The following is a 20,182-nucleotide window of genomic DNA, read 5'->3' on the forward strand; positions in this document are numbered from 1 at the left end:
AAGGGTTAATGTGGAGTAGGAGTTGGCTGTTAACATTCACCAAAAGTGCTCTTTAAATAAACTTGACCTGAGACTTCATATCACGAGTCATTTTATTCAAAGGTTTACACAAGATTGTATCAACAGGGGCAGCATACAGCTGGAGGACAGATCAATTTCATAGTTAAAGGAATACTTCGCCCAAAAATGATCATTAGCACATCAGTTATTCACCACGTGTTACCCTGACTTCATGGATAAAACTTTGTTTTTCTAGCTTACCTCCATGGTGAACGAAGAATCCAAAAACAAAGACATTTTTCTCTGTCTTTGGATTCTCTTTTCACTGTAAAGGCATGCAGCAAGTTTTCTTCTCAGATTCAACGTAACACGGTGAGAAACTGATAAACAAACAAACATTTTGTGGGGGAAATACTCCTTAAAACTGCATCTATCTAGTGAAATAAAACACACGTGCTCCACACACACACACAAATCAGGCACAATGAAAGTAGAGGACAGAAAGTGGATACAAACAGTCAACAAATAAACTCAAAAACAAAAAAAAAAGACTTACAAAATCACAGAAAAGGCTAATTTCTAAATCACCTCCAGTGGAACTTTACTGCTTGGTTAAAGTAAAATCAAGGTAAAAATATTTGAAAACATACATTATAATTATAAAGTTGGGTCATTGGTGTTCTTCACTGGCAGAAAGCAGAGAATCTCAGTCACTCCAAAAACATCCCATACAATAAAAATTCTAAAGTTTACAATATGGCTGTCATTTTTGGTCTCTTTAATCATATTTACAGATCATGTCAACAACGCCACCAAAGATCCACTCGCAGAGCTGCGTACAGTATTTACATTAAAGTACAAAACTGTTATAGCCATAAGGAAACCAAACCCAGACTCCCGCAAAAAATGCTGAAATGAAATGATTACTTTTCCACCCTGCAGAAGGATCGACACCTCAACCAAAAACTTTTATATACAATAAATTCTCATCAAAACATACCAGTATATTTTAGATTTTACATCACTGTCACCACCATTTTATTTTCAAAGGAAAAAACTTGAATACTTTTTACAAAATTAATTCTCTTTGTATTCTCTTGGTCATTTTAATTACAGTCCTGCTTCAGTGCTTGTAGCTTTTCTCAGTGAAAACAAATCCCACCGTAACTCAACCCCCAAATCCTCTCGATTAAAGTTGGAGTCTGCGATTTTAATTCAATGCACTTTTTGGCAAAGTCAACTCCCAAATATTCCGCTAGCTGTCCATTCTTTGTGTGCTGCTGTTGTCATGATACTGGAATTTCTAACTTCGATACAATACCGTAATTAATATTGTCATTCAATAGCATTTTCGATGCCAGCCCCTCACTATATTAATGATTCATTCTGGTCTGCCATTTTTTAATTGTCTTAGTCATCTCCTACAGTCGTATCTGTCTTGAAATTCGCTGCACTGCCGCCAAGATCTCTGCTGGTACTGCTCTGTTTTGTCTTTTTCTGTAAGCTTTCAGAAAACGTGCACAAATACAGACGAAATTAACAAAAGTACAAACAGAAGGCTTCGTCCGTCTTAGTATACGTATCTAAAGTTGAGCATAAATGAGCCCTTAGGTTCTGTGCCCAAGACTAAAGGGGCTTTCATATTAGGGACCAGCGCCCAGATCCAAGTCCACTTGACCCCAAAGTCCAGTTTGTTTGATTAGTGTTAAAATGGTCATTAAAACCCTGCTTTTTATTCTAGTACCATGTTGGCTAAAATGTTGGTGACATTCTTATGTAAATAAACACGCTAATAAACATGGGACTTTATCATATCATGTATGGACATGACTTGAATAATGTTTGCGAAGGCTGCACGGTGGTGTAGTGGTTAGCACTGTCACCTCGGAGCAAGAGGGCTCCTGGTTTGTACCCAGGCAGGAGCCCCTCTGGGTGGAGTTTGGATGCTCTCCCCATGTCAGTGAGGGTTTTCTCCGGGTACTCCAGCTTCCTCCCGCAGTCCAAAGACATGCAGGTTAATTGGTGACTCTAAATTATCCGTAGGTGTGAATGTGAGTGTGAATGGTTGTCTGTCTCTATGTGTCAGCCCTGTCATAGTGTGGCGACCTGTCCAGGTTGTACCCCGCCTCTCGCCCAATGACAGCTGGGATAGGCTCCAGCCCCCCCCGCGACCCTCAAGAGGATAAGTGGTTACGGAAAATGAATGACCTCAATAAGACGACGTAATTATCCTAACAATCCTACTTGTGAGGGAGCACTGGTGGGAGGGGTGTATATCTTTGTGTGTTGACTTCAAATATCAACGGTCTTTCTCCAGAATCGCAGACTCCACCTTTAAATGGTTTTCACTTCCACCTGTCATATAAATCTACCAATACTGACTCTCTGTGTAAAATATGGCGATCCCTTTACATTAACCCAAAATGGTAAAAATGTGAGCCATTTCTTTTCTGTAACTGCGACGTAACAGAAGCTTTTCTTTGATTTCTGAGGTGTCACATGGACTGTGGTTCTCTGGAAAGCATTTTTAAACCTACATCCTGATTGAGTCCTGGAACTCCTGACATCAGATACTGTCTCTTTGTTCACCACATGAACCTCTGTGTGGCCGTGCTGTCCGGCCAGTGGAAGGTCTTACTGATGAAGATGTAAAGCGTGGCAGCGTTGACCGCCGTGTAGAGAAGGAACTCCACAATGAGTCTGGGAAGAGAGGGGAGGGGCATGTGCAGACGGTACATCAGGTAGGGAATGATGAAGTACCTGAACTCCAGCAGCTTCTGGGGTACTGTTGCGGCCAGGAGGCACGCCAGGAACGCCAAACTCCAGAACAGTGAGCGTGACTTGAAGGAGTCCAGAAAATTCCACCCTGCAAACACGTACGCGGGGACGAGGAGAAAGCGCACCAGCTCGTGCCTCTGGAAAAGCCTATTCCACACGTAGAAGGGGAAATGGCGGTTATCTGCGAGGAGGTACTTGTGGACGAAGGTGAACTTCCACACCAGGAGCAAGGAGACGCACGTGACGAAGAGGAAGAACAGAGGCTGCTTTTTCAGAGCCTGGAGGAAGCGAAGAGCGCGGTGATAACAAAGGGAGACGGGGAGGGAGAAGAAGAGGGTGAAGGAGAAGAAGTAGAAGAGCTGGGGGAAGTTCAGGCAGGCCTCGTGGCTCGTCCTGTCACCCACCACTACCCCATCATTCAGAACCACAAACGCCAGGAAGCCCACGCCGACTACCGCGTAAGGCCAGGCCACCAGCAGCACCGCCTTCACATGACTGGGTGAGGTGAGGAACTCCAGCATGAAGAGCATCACCTTCTTGGCTCCAATAAATGACAGCGGGACCTGGGACGGAGGAGACTTCTCATCCCTCTTTTTTGTGTGCTCCACCCTCCAGGCCTCGTCCATTTTGGCAGCCACTAGCGTGCCTGCGCAGAAGGCCACCCAGATGATATTGGTCTGGCGGAAGAGCACGGAGCAGACGCCGAGGAGCGCTGAGGCCTTGTGACAACCGTAGAGCGTCATGAGGTAGGTGAAGAGGGTGAAGAAAGTAGATCCGGCGTCGGTGTAGTACAGGAAGTTAAAGAAGTAGAGCACGGGGAAGGTGGAAAGAGACAGTGCTGAGAGGACTCGGCGTGAGGTCGTCCGCGTCTGGAAAAAGGAAACGTGATATCAGATAAAATGAAAATGTCAAAACAACATCACTCAAGCATGATGATTTTCGTCATGTCGTAATAATACCTTCTCCCTGAGGTGCAGTTTGCAGATGAGCAGATAGAGCAGGTAAAGGTTGCCGCAGTTGAACAGTAGGTTGATGAAGCGCAGCATGGCGGTGGAACACACCACCTGGCCTGTCAGGTCAGCGAGCCACACCACAGGCTTGATGACTCCCACAGAGACAAGGTACAGACCTGGGAGAGTGGTGATCATCGGGTCCCACTGAGGAAGAATCAAAGCCATATTAAAAGGGCCGTTCACCAATTTCAAATGAAAGTCAGTTTACTTGTATCATGTTGTGAAAATAGATAAAATGTCTGTGGCAAAGTTATCTCAGCTTGGGCTTGAAGATGACACATTCTAACAGAGAGCCTGCCATACAAATGGAGATAACTGGAGTCTGAAAGTCATGAATGTTTATGCAGTGACACTCAGCCGATGTTTCCCCTGTGACAGTGTGCCAGATGGCCTGCTAACCGTTTTGTAATTGACAATGAAAATAAGTTGGATTCACACTGGGAATTAAGTTTGTGTACTCTGAATCTAAATAAGGTGCCAAAGTGCCTAAAAAAGCATCAAAATACAGCTTTTTTTAGTGCCAGGGGAGGATTCCCTGAAGCCCCCAACAAAGGTCCAGGCTAAGCACCAAATATCCTCAAATTCTAGAGACACCCCTGCTTTTAATAAGAAAGAATGAATGTAGACTTAATAATAATCGAGAATTTAAAATAAAGATGAGTTATGAGCCTTTAAAGGTCTAGTGTGTGGGATTTAGTGGCATCTAGAGGCGAGGTTGCAGACTGCAACCAACTGAAACTTCTATAGTGTACCAAGCGTGTAGGACAGAGGTCGGCAACTTTCACTTTCAAAAGAGCTATTTTTGGCACAATAATGATGGTAATACAGCATGTTAAGACTAAATTAGCTCATCAACATTACCAATACGTGTAAGTAAGAATTCATTAATATGTTTCACCAGGAGGTGGCTACTCTGCAGTGGGCTATTTATGATTATTTTGTACTATATCTTAGCAATACTGGGGCTGAAAGCAAACAAATCCGTCCATGCATAATTTCCCCTCAAGACTTTTCCTTTTTTGGATTTGAAATTTATAGCTAGCCCACAGGGCAACTCAAGACTAGCCATTGCTACTGAGGTTCAGCAAGCTTTAAAGGAAAAGGCACCAGGCTGTAGACGTATGACACACAGTTTAGGTGACAAAATGTTCAGACTTTTTTTTTTTTTTAAATTATAATTATTATCCTGTGTAGAGGCTACACACTTTTACAATTGGAGAATGTAAGAATCATTTCAGGGCTACATCATTCACTTAAAAACTGACTTCATCTTTTTAATATATTTTTTTGTCAAAGCCACAGGGAGCCAGAGAGGCTAAGCGTGACATGCAGCTCCAGAGGTGCCGGTTACCTGCCCCTGGTGGAGGAACTCTATGGTGGCCGATGCACAAATGCAAAAGGCCCAGTGTTTGATTTGTCTGTACTGGGCTACTGTAGAAACAACATGGCAGACTCTGTGGAGGAGGACTCGCTACATATAAATGGCTCATTCTAAGGTACCCAAAAACACAACAATTCATAGTTTCAGGTGATTATTAATTTAAAAAAACATAGTTATAAATATTATGTACCAATTCTGTTATCTAAATCCTACACACTTGACCTTTAATATTTATTCATTTTACCTGATTAATGTTATTATTGTTTGTTTATTAACTAGCCCCTACCTCCTGTTATTTTACAAAAGTGGTCCCGGCACAAAGCAGGTTGAGTATATCTGGACTAAATACAGGCACTATTAGGTTGCATCATGGAAAATGGAGGATCCAGCATGTTTTGGAGCCTGATCCACACTAGGAAGTAAAAGTGAGAATATCTCAGCCTCTGTTGCTTCAGCACTACCCACTGTTGACCAGCCTCAATGATGCATTCATAATTTCACACATGAGTGGTAGGCAAGCAAAAACAATGGTATGCTTTGATATACTGTGATCAGTCGTGAACAGCTTTGTAGTTATGATATCATGATGATGATGATCCTTTAATCTCCACTTCCTACAGTCTGAATTAAGCTACATACACTACAATACATTAAAACACATAACCCCCCTCTAATGCCATTCTATATGTCCGACACGGAGATTAAAAGCTCTAATAGCTGCCACATCATTTTAAAAGACAAAAGCTTCTCTGTTAGCTAGCCTTAATCCGCTACACATCACTGACACTCGCTTTCATGGCTACCGCAGCTTTCAGGAAGTCACTTTACCTCGTTGAATTTCCCATGGCAGTATTTCTGAGCTTGTGGGATATGAAAAATCTCGTCCATGTACGGCTCCCTTTGCTCCCGAGTGACTCTGGAGAACAGCAGACAGGATATCAAAAAGTTGGTGCTGCAGAGAGCAGTGAAGATGTAGCCTTCAAATTTCTCCATGTTTGATGACGAAATCCAATGTAAAAGTGAAAGCAGTCCAAAACTAGCTGATATAATGTTGTGTTTACCGCATAACGACTGGATTTGCGGATTAAAACCACTGTACAGTCTCTACTCCGTGGGAAACTGGCTGAACTGTGACCAGTGTTTGTACACGGAAGAGTTTTGATTCTTGACAGCTGGCGGTCCGCCGCGGAAACACGCTCGATTCGAAACCTTTGTGTATAGCAATTAGTTCCTAGCCTTTGCGAATACTTTAACGTCACACTTCTATCAAATACTACGCACCAAAATCATACATATGACATATTAAAAATGTCAATGCTTTAAGATGTAAATTTCTAACTTAGCGGAACTGTTTTGCTAAAGAGGAACTTTCCTGCGGGGCGGTGTCACCGTGTTATGGTTCCCCCGCGTGTACAGACCTCAACGTAAGGCGCGTTAAATCGTAACTTTCTTCGTGGTTCTTGAAGCAGTTCTCCAGCATGAATTTAACACACGACTTGGAGCTTTTCCCCGACCTCAGGGTGACTCAAATGCTTTTCAAGGAGGTGACAAATGCCGCAGAGTTGAGACAGTATGCGGTGGAGGGTAAAATAAGTGCTGCCCTCATCAACCCAACCATGGTGAGATGCTTTCATTCAGCATTTGCAGGAGTTTACTAAACTTTTATGTATTTTAGGTATGTTTTATTAGCTAACAGTTGTATTAGCTTCTGTACAGACTTATATTTTACACCCAATGGGAAGTAGAAGGTGTCAGGGAAACTGTGTCACCTCATTGATAATCACTGTATTTTTCACTTACAGCTGGTGAGTCCTTTCCAGGTGCTGGTAGCTGCCAACAAGGCTGTTAGCTTACAGAAAATTGGGAAAATGAAGACTAGGAGTTTATTCTCAGAAATAATCTTCAACCTGTCACCTACTAATAATGTGAGTAACCAAAACCCAACCTCTGTTGCTTTTCTTTTTATCACTGTCACAGCACCAAGCCAGGGATACCTGTTCCTTTCAACATTGCTGTCTTAACTAATGGTAACTGCCAGTGTTAGGAGGGTTACTTTTGACATGTAATAGGTTGCAGATAACTAGTTAATTGTAATCACCAAAATTTTTCATGGTAACTGTATTTTAATTACATATTTTTTTTCTCAGTAACTGTAACTGAATACAGTTAATTTTATTTTGTTATTTAATTACATGTAGCTATTTACATGTATTTGTTTACTCCCCAACACTGGTAGCTGCACTATTGGATATTTAGAAAAGGAAATGTATTCTTTTGCTGCACTCATTCTTGGTACAGTATGTATCTCGCTCTGGATAGGAGCACCAACTAAACCAGTGGTTCGCAACTGGTGGGTCGCAGGTCCATTCTAAATGAACTGCAAATGACTTGTGAACATACATCACACTTTATTTTAAATTATGGTGAATTTCTGGCACACAGCTTTTATTTTGAAGAGCCATTTCCTGCTGTAGAATGAGTAAGACAATGGGCAGCAACAACTAGCCTGACGATACGACCAAACGCAAGTATGATGCTGAATATATTAAACTGCAGACCTTGAACTAATGACAAAGGAGAAATCTGGTTCCCTGTGCTGGACCAGTTGGGAACCAGTGAACTAAACGGTCATAATGTACATGAATAAACTCAAAACAGAAATTAATCATGTTTGTATGACGTCCTTAATACAGATCTCAGAGGCTTTCAAAAGGTTTGGGATCTCTGACGGCGATGACTCTGTCCTGGTGGTCCTGGTTCACACTGAAGATGTGTCGCCGCTTGTGTCTGACATCAGAGCCAGGGTGAACGGACGGCAGGTTCCAGCGGAAGATGTTCCCTCAGTGACGGACCATGCAAAAATCAAAAAGGTTCTCCATCTCTGCTTTGATATTATGTGACTTAGTCATCGTGTGTAGTGCTAGACTACAAATTCATTCAGATCTAGGACACACACATGCAGATTTCCACAGCATTTTGTCAGTCTTACCCCCCTTTTCTGCCTTTCTTTCAGCTGTATAAAGTCACCCCACAGGAGGAGAAGTGTGGGTCTCTGTTGGACGCAGTTGTATGCAGGATGGCCACCAAAGACGTCATGTAGCTACGACAGGAAAAAGGACCAGAACAGGCCTTAAAAAAGAAAATTAATAGGTTGCCTTTGTTCATATGGGATGGGGATTCATACTAATATTTTTCTTTTATGCTGTTGACGTTTTTCCAACACATTGTAAGGACATGCAAACCTTGTCTTATGTGCACTCCGTACCATCTCAAATCGGTGTTACAAAAAGTCCCATTTTCTGTACATCAGGTCATGATCACAGCTGAGAAAATACACTTTATTTTTCATACATCTTTTCATGCATTCGTCTTTTTTTCCTGCTTACATTTTCTTTGTTGTTGTTGAGACTCTGACAGATGCAGAAAAAGTGTTTAAGAGGCAGTTAAGGAAGTCATAACACTTTTTAGCCTTGTCTCATATTCCTGCAGCAACTTCTAAAATGAAATGTGTATCGATCATTTTAGGATTATTCAACTTAAAATGCTTATCAAGAGTTTGATTGTTGAAAAACTGAAAAAAAAAAAAAAATCACATTTTGATTCATAGTTAGACTGATTATATTTACAGCAAAATGGCACTGACATAGTTTTGTTTATTAAAAAAATCAAAAGACCTGAATAGTTTTTCATTTTCAGAACATGTTACATTGAGTGGTCATATCATAAAGGTGTATATTTGTCAATCTGGGAAGTTGGTGAGCTCGTCTTTTCCGATGTTCCCTCCGCTGATGATGCACACCACGTTCTTTCCCTCCAGCTCGGGTATCTTGTTGTTAACGATGGCAGCGAACGCAGCAGAACCTGACGGCTCCACCACGAGTCCAGACCTGTAGAGGGTGGACACTGCCGCCTTGATCTCTTCGTCGTTTATGAGGACGATCCCCTCCACGTAACGCTGACACAACTCGAAAGGCAGTGTGCCTGGGAGGCAAAGAAAGTTTGTATTTGCAGGAGTCTAATTTCAAGCAATGGAGAGAAAGATTGAGAGGAATAAAATGCATGCTACCTGCAAAAGGTGGTGCAAGTCCTGAAGCGATGCTCTTAGTGTCCATGCCCACTGGCTTCTTCTCAATGAAACTTTTGTACATGGTGCAGGCTGAGTTTAAACAGAAACACAAGTTCACTAAGCTGCTAGAAAACGTGGTGGCTATTCATTTGAAGCTTATATTGCAGGTTTTATCAAGTGAAGATTATGAGACAATGGGGACCCTGGCTACGGACATGTAGAAGGCCCCACCACCTCTCCTCCACAGGAGCAAGACACAGAATTTTATAACTGTTAAGCTGCTTTATGTGTCTTTTTGTAGTTGGTGGTTTGCCGATTTTTGTAATCATTTCTTTGTAATCATTTTGAGTCTTTGTAGTTGCTGTCTCTCTCTTTAAAGTCATTTGAGTCTCTTTGTAGTTGCTTTCTGTCTCTGAAGTCATTTTGCATCTCTTAGAAGTCATTTTGAGTCTATGTAGTTGCTTTCTGTCTCTTTGTAGTTGCTTTCTGTGTCTTTGAGTCATTTTGAGTCTCTTTGCAGTCATTTTGAGTCTTTGTAGTTGCTGTCTCTCTCTTTAAAGTCATTTGAGTCTCTTTGTAGTTGCTTTCTGTCTCTGAAGTCATTTTGCATCTCTTAGAAGTCATTTTAAGTCTATGTAGTTGCTTTCTGTCTCTTTGTAGTTGCTTTCTGTGTCTTTGAGTCATTTTGTGTCTCTGTCGTTGTTTTGCATCTCTTAGTAGTCATTTTGTGTCTCTTTGTAGTTGCTTTCTGTCTCTGAAGTCATTTTGCATCTCTTAGAAGTCATGTTGAGTCTATGTAGTTGCTTTATGTCTCTTTGTAGTTGCTTTCTGTCTCTGAGTCATTTTGTGTCTCTTTGTAGTTGCTTTCTGTCTCTTTGAAGTCATTTTGTGTCTCTTTGTAGTTGTTCTGCATCTCTTAGTCATTTTGTGTCTCTTTGTAGTTGCTTTCTGTCTCTGAGTCATTTTGACTCTGTAGTTGCTTTCTGTGTCTTTGAGTCATTTTGTCTCTCTTTGTAGTTGCTTTCTGTCTCTTTGAAGTCATTTTGTGTCTCTTTGTAGTTGTTTTGCATCTCTTAGTAGTAATTTTGTGTCTCTTTGTAGATACTTTCTGTCTCTTTGTAGATACTTTCTGTCTCTTTGAAGTCATTTTGTGTCTCTTTGTAGTTGCTTTCTGTCTCTTTGAGTCATTTTGTGTCTCTTTGTAGTTGCTTTCTGTCTCTTTGAAGTCATTTTGTGTCTTTGTAGTTGCTTTGCATCTCTTAGTAGTAATTTTGTGTCTCTTTGTAGATGCTTTCTGTCTCTTAGTAGTCATTTTGTGTCTCTTTGTAGTTGCTTTCTGTCTCTGAGTCATTTTGTGTCTCTTTGTAGTTGTTTTGCATCTCTTAGTCATTTTGTGTCTCTTTGTAGTTGCTTTCTGTCTCTTTGAGTCATTTTGTGTCTCTTTGTAGTTGCTTTCTGTGTCTTTGAGTCATTTTGTGTCTCTTTGTAGTTGCTTTCTGTCTCTTTGAAGTCTTTGTGTCTCTTTGTAGTTGTTTTGCATCTCTTAGTAGTAATTTTGTGTCTCTTTGTAGATGCTTTCTGTCTCTTTGAAGTCATTTTGTGTCTCTTTGTAGTTGCTTTCTGTCTCTGAAGACATTTTGAGTCTCTTTGTAGTTGCTTTCTGTCTTTGAGTCATTTTGTGTCTCTTTGTAGTTGCTTTCTGTCTCTTTGAAGTCATTTTGTGTCTCTTTGTAGTTGCTTTCTATCTCTTTGAAGTCATTTTGTGTCTCTTTGTAGTTGCTTTCTGTCTCTGAAGACATTTTGAGTCTCTTTCTAGTTACTTTCTGTCTCTTTGAAGTCATTTTGTGTCTCTTTGTGGTGGTTGTGCCTATTTTTGTAGTTATTGTGAGTGTCTTTGTGTCTCTTTGCAGCTGCTTTGCATCTCTTTGCAGCTGTTTTATGTTTGTTTGTGGTCATTTTAAGTCTCTAGCTGGTCAGTACAGTTAGTTTAAGTGACATTTTTAAGGCCAAGGGGGCTCTTCCACTTTGGGCCCCTGAGCCTGGTAGACCCGTTCAGTAATCCATCCATGTGTTTTGTTCCTTTGTGTGAGTTTTACCTCCTTCTGGTTCTACACCGTAGATTCTGGTCTTATCGCAGCCTGACAGTTTGATGGCGGTGGCTACACCGGCCAGCAACCCCCCTCCACCACAGCACACCACCACCACATCAGGCTCGGGCATCACCTCCAGCACCTCCATACCTAGACTGGACACACACACACACACACATGTGGGTTTGTTTGAATAGATGGAAGTTTTAAGACTCCGATATCCACTGTCAGCCTCTGAGTGTACCTGGCATGTCCTGCTATCAGATCCAGATCATCATAGGAGTGCAGGAAGGTCATGTTGTCCTCCTGAACACAACGGTTCACCACATTCATCAAGCAGGAGGTGGGAACTCGCTCCACCTCCACCCCGAAACTCTGAGGATGAGAATGACACTTTTATTGCAACTGAAGGAATTTGGTTTTCAGCCAGTCAGCAGACAACCTCTGACCTGTATGAGGATGGATCTGGACACTGGGGCTGTTTCCGGCATCACCACCTTGCCTTTTGACCCATAGTGCTTTGAAGCGTACGCAAAAGACTTCCCATAGTTCCCAGCAGACATGGTGACAAAATGACCACCCTTCGGTCTCCTGGCAAACTGATTGGCCACTCCTCTGATCTTGAACGACCCTGTCAATTAAATATTAAAGACAATTCTTAAGTATGAAGCTGAGATACGGTTGTGTGTGATGACTTTAAGGGGTTATTCCCTCTCACCAGTTCTCTGCATGTTCTCCAGTTTGATGTGGATGTTGCAGTGGATGTTGAGAGGCAGGGTTGTCTGGCACCAGGGGATCATGGGAGTGTTGATGACACCCAGGGGGCTGCATCTCACCGTCTCCCTTGCTTCTCTCACCAGATCCAGGGTGACAGCATCAGCAGACACCTCATCCATCTGTGTCAGAAACATACAATTTAATATCAGGGATACATTGGCACTGGGGAGCCACCATTTTGGCTCATAAAACATATGCATTTCATTAATGAATGGTCTGCATAATTAATTCATTGTTATTTATTTTGGTGTCATGCCTTCAGCCCATCCCACATGGGATCACAAAAGTCTTTTTTACAACCACCTTCCCTTCATTGCACATACAAAACAAAACCTGTGGAAAATGTCTGTGTCATTGTTGATACTTTATGTAGTTAAAATATATGCCAAAAAGGCAAGCAAGCGTATCACAGCATGAAGTGTCTTCTTTTTTCCAAAGATGATTGTACCATAGATACAGTAACAAACCCTGCTGAACTATGCATCTGCACTTTTTGCATCTTGTTGAGATGCCCTGTTGAAATACTGTAAATAAAAAACATGTTTAAGAAAGTTTTCATTTATATTATACATGTGGGATCTCATTCCAAATTTAAGTGTAAGTGCGACAAAATGATCTCTGACCATAACTGTTTTTGTAAGGCTGCACGGGAATAAGTGCCTGTGAAACTGATCTAGTGATGTGTTACTCTCTTGTGTTCTGACTTGGAAGTAGAGCAATCTGTGTGAAAAGTCAGGCTGTTAGAGTGTCAGAGTGTGGTGCAGTGATGAGTCCAAAGGGCAAGGTTACCCTGGATCTTGTCAGCCTGTCTTGCTATTGGTTCAATGGTTTTCTTTGTGGTGAGGAACCAAATTTGGAGACAGTTCTCGTTATTCATTTTTATGTGCCTTTGGCCTCTTGATCCATGCTTGCAAATAGCAACACAGAGGTGGTATCTTTTATAGATGGATACGGACTGATTGCTGAATTAAAGAGTAGTGCAAAGGAGCTCACGAAGGTGCATTAGAGATTCATAACTGTGCAATGAATTCCTATCAGCTGTGAATAGATGTTTTCCTTTTGTTTACCACAGTTAATTTAATAGGATCTGTGTCAACTTTCTTTTGCTCAGTGCTACAAAGGTGATGATGAAGATCAAGTGGATTCCAGTTTCATTAAGTGTGTCTTAGCAATCAAGGAAAAATGTATTCTCAGGAACACATTTGAATTGTGGGACAGATAAAACATGGTAAAAAATAAATAAATAAATAAATAAAAGTCTGTATAACAATAATAATAATAATAACTTGCTTGTTTGGGATTACACTTACTTTTAATATATTTATAATTGGTTATATTACTTTATTTTATTTATAGGATTTCACGTGTCCTTAACGTTACCATTAACCTTCTCCAGTACAAAATACGAATAATATTTAATAATAATGGTTATACAATTAGCTAGCAACATTTTTTATATTATAGCTGCTTTATGTTGATACGTTACTGGACATGTGAGCCGTCCGCACAGATTTATTATAAAATCTATTATAAACGCTGAACTACAAAACCATATTTTATATAACTAAAGAGACTTTAGGTAAACCAAACGACATGTTTCATGCATTAATCTTGTTCCCCACTTACCTTATTATTTGTTCAGATTTCTCCACGACTTTACAAAGTGACAGCTCAGTGATGTTTACAAGTGTTACGTTTTTCCCGGCTCCCACCAGCACAATAGTTCCTGTTTGAGACGTGTTTCCAGTCGGACGCTATTATGAAACGGGCAGCAAACATGGCTGCCCTGGCAAGTGGCAATGGAGACTTTTCGTAGTTACATAAGAAAAATAGTATTAAAAGAAAGGACTGTAATTTAATAAACATGGGTTTAATTAGACACGTCGTGTGCGCCATGTCCGGAGGCGTTGACAGCTCCGTGGCGGCGCTGTTACTGAAGAGAAGAGGTGGGAAAAACTACACTCACACACACACCTGAACTGACTCAATGTTAAATGAGCTAGCTAACCAGTTTAACCGCATTGTAATTATTTTTCCGTCTGTAATGTGAAGGCTACAGTGTGACAGGAGTTTTCATGAAGAACTGGGACTCTCTGGATGAGAGCGGGCTGTGCACCACAGAGAGAGACTGTGAGGACGCCTACAGAGTGTGTCAGGACCTGGACATCCCCTTCCATCAAGTGTCTTATGTCAAAGAGTACTGGCATGAGGTGTTCAGGTACCTGTGGCTGCCATGCTTACATCATAAACACATTTTAATTGTATAACTCTTTAATATGAATGTGTCTTTTGCCACTTTCAGTTACTTGTTGAAGGAATATGAGAAGGGGAGGACGCCAAACCCAGATATACTCTGCAACAAGCACATCAAATTTAACCATTTCCACAAGTACGCCATCAACACTCTGGGTATGTCGTCACACTGTGGTTATACACTCACATAAACTTATTCTAAGCAGCTTAAAATCTGTTTAAGGGACTGTTCATTACTTATCAGAGGAGGGGGACGGTTGAGATATGATGAGGATTTAATGAAACTGATTTCAGTGTCAAACACGATACAGAAAGTGTTAAATTAACAATGTGCTGTTGTTGACTAAGGTGCTGATGCCATGGCAACAGGCCACTATGCCAGGACGTCGCAGGAAGACGAAGAGGTTTTCCAACAGACGCCCACGGCGCAGCCCAGCTCCCTCTTCAGAGATCGATTTGAGATTAGAAATCGTAAGATTTTGGCTCTACATTTGCAGCTGTGTCCCTGTTTCATCTCTCTCTCTCTCTCTCTCTCTCTAACAATCTTTCCCTTCTCTCCTCTTTGCACAGCGGTGAGGATGTACCAAGGAGCCGATCTATTCAAAGACCAAACCTTTTTCCTTAGTCAGATCTCCCAGGATGCCTTGCGACAAACCATGTTCCCACTGGCTGGACTCACCAAAGAGTTTGTCAGAAAGATTGCTGCTGAGGCTGGCTTTCACCATGTGCTGAAGAAGAAAGAGGTAGACACAAATACACATTTAATACACAACAAATGCACAATTAAATGTCTGTATTTATTTATTATCTGGGTTACCGTGAATCCTTAAAAAGTCTTAAAAGGCAATGAATTCATTCATGTAAAAGGCCTTTAATGATGTTAAAATGTCTTAAATCAATCTTTAAAAAAAAACAAAATTAGAAGACATGGGAAACTGGATTTCATCGGTACAAGGCGAAGCTCATTGTTTTATATGCAAAAGTTTTTCAGACCTGGCATGATGGGGTCAAGGTATTGGAATCCAACATGTGGAGTAAGAAACACAAAATCAGCAAGAAAATTTGCCAATAAGCTCAGTCTCCACCACAAGACAAGAAAGTCACATTTTATTTTACCATAAACATTTGGGCAGAATTGTTCCTAAAAGTACAACATTTTTAAATTTTGGTTATTGTTAAATTTGCCTGAAATTTACTTCTAAGTGGCTTTAAAAAAAGTCTTAAAACTTACTTGCCTTAAGCTGTAGGAACCCTGAATTGTATTCCATCAGGAGAGCATAAATCGGGAAATGTTTTATGTAATTCACATTAATTGCTAACAGTGAACATGATGTCTTCCAGAGCATGGGCATCTGCTTCATTGGAGAGAGGAACTTTGAGAACTTTATTTTAGAGGTAAGAATTAAAACTGAGTAAGTATTTGTTCAAATTTCCAGTTTCCCTTTATTTTTCTTTGTCAGAGTTTTTTTTTTCTTGATTTGTCACAGAGCCTCCTGCCTTTGTTTCTAAGAAACTAAAAGCTATCACTTAAGAAGAGATACATGTAAACCTATGCTATTTTTATTTCCTGTTTCCAGTACCTGGAGCCTAAACCAGGGAACTTTGTCTCCATTGAGGACGGGACCGTCATGGGAACACACAAAGGTTTGTTTGTGGTTGTTTGAGGTTCTAAAGTCATCAACTTCTCTGACAAAATGAAGAGCTGCTGTGTCAGAATGTAGTGGATCTTACACCAATTACTAACTAAAGTAAAATCCCTATTTTCTGCTTCACCGATCCTCATGTGTATGTCGTCTAAATTTTTGTTCAAAAATTACTTCTCTTGTCATTTTCCTGTGTGTCTCTGTCCGTCCAGGCTGGTTCACTCTGACGCTGGGCCAGAGGGCGAGGATAGGAGGGCTAAAAGACCCCTGGTTTGTGGTGGACAAAGACATCGCTACTGGAGATGTGTTTGTGGTGAGAAAGTCTGTCTGTGTTGTTAAACTGGAAGCATCTTTGTGTCCTCTGGAATCATATTGTACAGCATGTTCAAAAAACATTGGAGCCACTTTATGGTGTGTTGTCTGTTTCTTATTCCCATGCATCATTTAATGCTGCACTGATAAAATATCATGAAGTATAAAATGTGTTATATCCATCAATCTCTCAAGGAGCCAGCACAGGGATGGTGTTTTATGTTGAGGAAAATGCTCGCTAACATTTAGGATTTACATTTAATTTGCTCACTTTTTTAAGGTATAGTCAAATGTGCCACATTGTTTGCAACTTGACCAATTTTTGCTGTTACTTTATTCTCTATATTGCTTCTGACTCAGGCTCCAACAACCAATCACCCGTCTCTTTTCCGTGACACGGTGCGAACAGACCGCTTCCACTGGGTCACGGTCGACCCGCCACCTGAACTCGTCAAGACCCAGATGATGGAGTGTCATTTCCGCTTCATCCACCAGATGCCGCTCAGTGAGTTTTGTGTCTACCTGTTACACTGATGATTGAGACGTTATTTACTGTACAAAGAAATCCCCAAACACTTCTTTTGTGCTTCCAGCTCCCTGTACAGTGACACTGAACATGAATGGCTCCGTGTGGATCTCTCTCTCCCAGCCCATCAGAGCTCTGACACCTGGACAGGTAACAGTATTCCTCAGTCCTGTGCTGTGACACCAGTTATAAAGCCTAAAGACATCCTCAGTGTAGGAGTATAAATGTATGTGCATGTTTTCTTACTCTTTCTTTCCATCCATCGCTCAGTTCGCAGTGCTCTACAAAGGAGACGAGTGTCTGGGTAGTGGGAAGATCATACAGCTGGGGCCCAGTGAGTACACACTCCAGCGGGGCAGAGAGCGGTTGGCACAGGCGGCAGCTCAGCTGAAGAAGCAGCAGCAGATGCCTGAACCAGCGAGCTGAGATGAGCTCACAGCCTGGACGTGGTAGAAATGAGCTCTGTCCGGTACATTAGGTAGAGCACACAGTTCCTGAGAATAAACTCTGTGACATGGTGCCTGTTCTGGAGGCCATTTTAGAGACTGTAAATGGGTGAGTGTTTTTAAACGCCCAGCTTCGACATATCAACAGTATGGATGCCACAGTCCATCAACCTAAACTTTTATTTGGACAGTTTTTGTCTTCACATAGTTCTCAATGTTGTGACCTGTAGTCTGAGGTAAAGGGCGTCTTTTTCAAGGCTGCTGGTGCTCTGAGTCCTCTACTGTTGTTTTGTTTACTGTAACAGGAAAACTGCGAGCGGGTGGCATTTGACTCTAAGCTAGCATGGTAACTTCTTTTTTGCCCGTTATCTGTGAATGAAAGTGACTGTGATGTTATAATGTGATTCAGACTTTTCATTGACTGCAGCTTTTCCTGTCACCTGGCTGCTCGTGGTCATGAATCTCCCTCTTGTCTTTTACCTTTTTTCTGATAGACTGTCGCTCATGTTCACCCTGCCTATGTGCCAACTGCAAACCTACGGTACATCAGTGCTCAGTGTTAACCCTAAAGTCTTTGTCACAATACAAGATAGTTTCTGTTCTTGTTTGTGAATTGAAGGTTAGAAGTTTTCTCCGAGGAGAAATGATGTCCAAAGCCAGTTAACAGTAAACATAGGACAAATTATCGCCTCAAAGCATGCCAAGTTAAAAGACTGCAACCAAATATGATTTTAAAATGGTGCTATTTGTTATCTTAGCGCTGTTTACATGTCAGTCACATTTTGAGACAGCTGATTCAATTGTTCTAAATGATTGAAAAGACAATGAAATTGTTGTCAGCTGTTGCTCAACTGCTTTATACTGTCATGCATATTTATTCCAGTTTTTAAATATAGGATTTTTATAAAAAAAAAACAACAACAAATTATTGGAATATGTATAAAAGCATTTTAAGTGCCTTTCTCTTTAAATGGCATTGCTGTAAGTAGCGGAACACGAGTTCTTCCTGACCTAGAAACTGTAAATACTTGAACATTTACAAATGAGTGAATAAACCTAAATATGTGATGTGTAGTTCTTTTCCATTGCTCTGTATGTATTACCTCATGAGTCATTATGTACTTGAGAAAGAAACAGTCTGTGTGTTCCAGTCCCCATACGACCATACTATTTAGTATGTCAGAAAAAGATTAAGCACGTCCCGATACATAGTGTGTCAAATATAGTATGCCAAAAATACCAGGATGTTCTGCCACATCCAGTCTGATTTCGCAGTATGCAAGCCAGCATGCTGCTCTGGCTGTTCTGACCCACAATCCTCTGCACAGCGGATGATACATCATTGACTGTCAGAAGTCACAACAATGGATGACAGCGCCTTTAGATGACTGATGACCAGTCGATTAGTAATAATAGGAATATTGTTTAATTGAATTTAATAATCATAAAAACAACCAACAACAAAAGGGCATATGTATTAAACAATGACAGAGAAATCTAGAGCCTATGTAATTTTGCTATTGTGAATATGTTAAAATCTACAATGTTTGCAGTTATTGCTTATTGCAAAATGGCATTTTGTTGTATCTCCATGGTAACGGATATATGAGTAAGAGGGTCAAAGTTCCCAATTAGTATGTCCCGATTGTGTGCATACTGCATGCAACAGTACATACTTTTCAAGGGCAGCTCCAGTAGATAATAAAAGTTTAAAAAAAAAAAAAAAAAGTATGTGATTCGGAACGCACCCAGTATATTGTTGTGTATGTGTTGGCCTGTAGTTTTTGATCCACAAGGGGGCGCCATTATACAAGAGACTCCTCCAAGGTGAACCTGCTATTCTCCAGTCAGCATTGTTTTGCACAATCAGCATACTGTATATTCCAATGAATTTTAATGACAGTCATGGCTGAGCCTAATTATATAAATTTGACCTTGTCATGCTGTCTGTTTTCTAGACACATTTTTTTGTATATAATTTATTTAACTTTTCCTGATAATCACACAAAAAAGGTTTTGCTGATATGCCATCATACAATACATTAAAGTGAAAATAGAAGTTCCAAAAACAAAATGATAAAAGGAGAGATAAAATATTACATCCATTCAAGGCTTGTCTGGTATTTTTCATTGCTAGACTATTAAAAACTATTAAAAGCTCATTTTCTGAGACATAACATTGCTAAAATTATTACTCACCATGAAGAACACAATCATATGTTGATTAACAAAAGCAATAATTAACTGATAATTTGGTTTATTAAGCTGTAGCATTTGCTGGAGATAGTTATTTATATGCAGTTACCTCCTGCATTTATGATTCATAATTATCTATTTTGGTCTAATAATTCAACTGCTGCAATATTCTGTGCAATTATTTAACTGTGCAAAGCTTTTCACCTCTTGAATGTATATATTAATTCAACATACAGTACCAGTCAAAAGTTTGGACACAAACTTTTGACTGGTACTGTATAATGCACATAACTACATATTCCTTATGCTTACTCTTATTCTATTGCTGTTATTTCTACTGATGTATATATTGTAGTTAAATTGTCACACTTGCAGCCTCAGCACAGTGACTCTATATATTTTACTTTGATCATTTATTTTTTATATCTTAATTTTTAGTGTTAAACACAGGAGCATAATGCACATTGTATTTTTTATTTTAATGCATATTTCAGCCCTGCTTTAATTTATTTATTGCTCTATATCTATATCTACTTTTTTCATACTCTTATTCTTACTTCTTTGCATCGGAGCAACTGTTTTTCCTCTGGGATCAATAACGTATTTCTGATTCTGATTATTTGAATGATGATGCAACTAGTGACACTCTGTCCCCCTTATTATGACATTAACAGCAGAGCAGCACCTTGTTGGAGCTGCGT

The 20,182-nt window shown here is 40.5% G+C and overlaps 4 protein-coding genes across 5 annotated transcripts; 2 read left to right on the forward strand and 2 right to left on the reverse strand.

The window, feature by feature from the left end:
• Positions 1–74: 74 nt before the first annotated feature.
• On the reverse strand, positions 75–6,349 carry alg10 (ALG10 alpha-1,2-mannosyltransferase). Its single transcript, XM_033614876.2, has 3 exons — positions 6,001–6,349; positions 3,738–3,935; positions 75–3,647 (listed from the first exon to the last, which is right to left on the reverse strand). The coding sequence occupies exons 1-3, from the start codon at positions 6,163–6,165 to the stop codon at positions 2,586–2,588; spliced, it is 1,425 nt and encodes a 474-aa protein (XP_033470767.1). The 5' UTR covers positions 6,166–6,349; the 3' UTR covers positions 75–2,585.
• A 196-nt stretch (positions 6,350–6,545) lies between these two features.
• tprkb (Tp53rk binding protein) lies at positions 6,546–8,522 on the forward strand. Its single transcript, XM_033614879.2, has 4 exons — positions 6,546–6,791; positions 6,975–7,097; positions 7,866–8,042; positions 8,186–8,522. Exons 1-4 carry the CDS (start codon positions 6,651–6,653, stop codon positions 8,270–8,272), a joined length of 528 nt encoding a protein of 175 aa, XP_033470770.1. The 5' UTR covers positions 6,546–6,650; the 3' UTR covers positions 8,273–8,522.
• LOC117249308 (L-threonine ammonia-lyase) lies at positions 8,484–13,836 on the reverse strand. 2 transcript variants are annotated; one of them, XM_033614878.2, is made up of 7 exons: positions 13,732–13,836; positions 12,047–12,224; positions 11,778–11,959; positions 11,573–11,703; positions 11,335–11,483; positions 9,239–9,328; positions 8,484–9,153 (listed from the first exon to the last, which is right to left on the reverse strand). In XM_033614878.2, the coding sequence occupies exons 2-7, from the start codon at positions 12,222–12,224 to the stop codon at positions 8,912–8,914; spliced, it is 972 nt and encodes a 323-aa protein (XP_033470769.1). In that variant the 5' UTR covers positions 13,732–13,836; the 3' UTR covers positions 8,484–8,911. The 2 variants fall into 2 exon arrangements, with proteins under 2 accessions (XP_033470769.1, XP_078021173.1); XM_078165047.1 differs by lacking the exon at positions 13,732–13,836 and having other exon boundaries at positions 12,047–12,239.
• On the forward strand, positions 13,837–18,353 carry trmu (tRNA 5-methylaminomethyl-2-thiouridylate methyltransferase). The gene is made up of 11 exons (XM_033614877.2): positions 13,837–14,051; positions 14,158–14,323; positions 14,408–14,514; positions 14,707–14,829; positions 14,929–15,101; positions 15,700–15,753; positions 15,936–16,002; positions 16,214–16,314; positions 16,674–16,818; positions 16,907–16,989; positions 17,110–18,353. The coding sequence occupies exons 1-11, from the start codon at positions 13,970–13,972 to the stop codon at positions 17,263–17,265; spliced, it is 1,257 nt and encodes a 418-aa protein (XP_033470768.1). The 5' UTR covers positions 13,837–13,969; the 3' UTR covers positions 17,266–18,353.
• The last annotated feature ends 1,829 nt before the right edge of the window (positions 18,354–20,182 follow it).

The sequence above is a fragment of the Epinephelus lanceolatus genome, chromosome 23 (assembly GCF_041903045.1).
Source record: "Epinephelus lanceolatus isolate andai-2023 chromosome 23, ASM4190304v1, whole genome shotgun sequence".
In the NCBI taxonomy this organism is placed as follows: domain Eukaryota; kingdom Metazoa; phylum Chordata; class Actinopteri; order Perciformes; family Serranidae; genus Epinephelus; species Epinephelus lanceolatus.

Excerpts from the sequence above, each read along its gene's own strand:
- LOC117249308 (XM_078165047.1), bottom strand. The coding sequence starts at position 12,239 with ATGTTTCTGACACAGATGGATGAGGTGTCTGCTGATGCTGTCACCCTG. Across the intron at positions 11,960-12,046 it reads GGAGAACATGCAGAGAACTG|GGTCGTTCAAGATCAGAGGA; the intron begins GTGAGAGGGAAT and ends TTTAATTGACAG. Across the intron at positions 9,329-11,334 it reads CGGTGTAGAACCAGAAGGAG|CCTGCACCATGTACAAAAGT; the intron begins GTAAAACTCACA and ends GTTTAAACTCAG.
- tprkb (XM_033614879.2), top strand. The coding sequence starts at position 6,651 with ATGAATTTAACACACGACTTGGAGCTTTTCCCCGACCTCAGGGTGACT. Across the intron at positions 7,098-7,865 it reads ACCTGTCACCTACTAATAAT|ATCTCAGAGGCTTTCAAAAG; the intron begins GTGAGTAACCAA and ends TCCTTAATACAG. Across the intron at positions 8,043-8,185 it reads ACCATGCAAAAATCAAAAAG|CTGTATAAAGTCACCCCACA; the intron begins GTTCTCCATCTC and ends CCTTTCTTTCAG.
- alg10 (XM_033614876.2), bottom strand. The coding sequence starts at position 6,165 with ATGGAGAAATTTGAAGGCTACATCTTCACTGCTCTCTGCAGCACCAAC. Across the intron at positions 3,936-6,000 it reads GCCATGGGAAATTCAACGAG|TGGGACCCGATGATCACCAC; the intron begins GTAAAGTGACTT and ends ATTCTTCCTCAG. Across the intron at positions 3,648-3,737 it reads AACTGCACCTCAGGGAGAAG|ACGCGGACGACCTCACGCCG; the intron begins GTATTATTACGA and ends TCCTTTTTCCAG.
- trmu (XM_033614877.2), top strand. The coding sequence starts at position 13,970 with ATGGGTTTAATTAGACACGTCGTGTGCGCCATGTCCGGAGGCGTTGAC. Across the intron at positions 14,052-14,157 it reads GCTGTTACTGAAGAGAAGAG|GCTACAGTGTGACAGGAGTT; the intron begins GTGGGAAAAACT and ends TGTAATGTGAAG. Across the intron at positions 14,830-14,928 it reads TCGATTTGAGATTAGAAATC|CGGTGAGGATGTACCAAGGA; the intron begins GTAAGATTTTGG and ends CTCTTTGCACAG.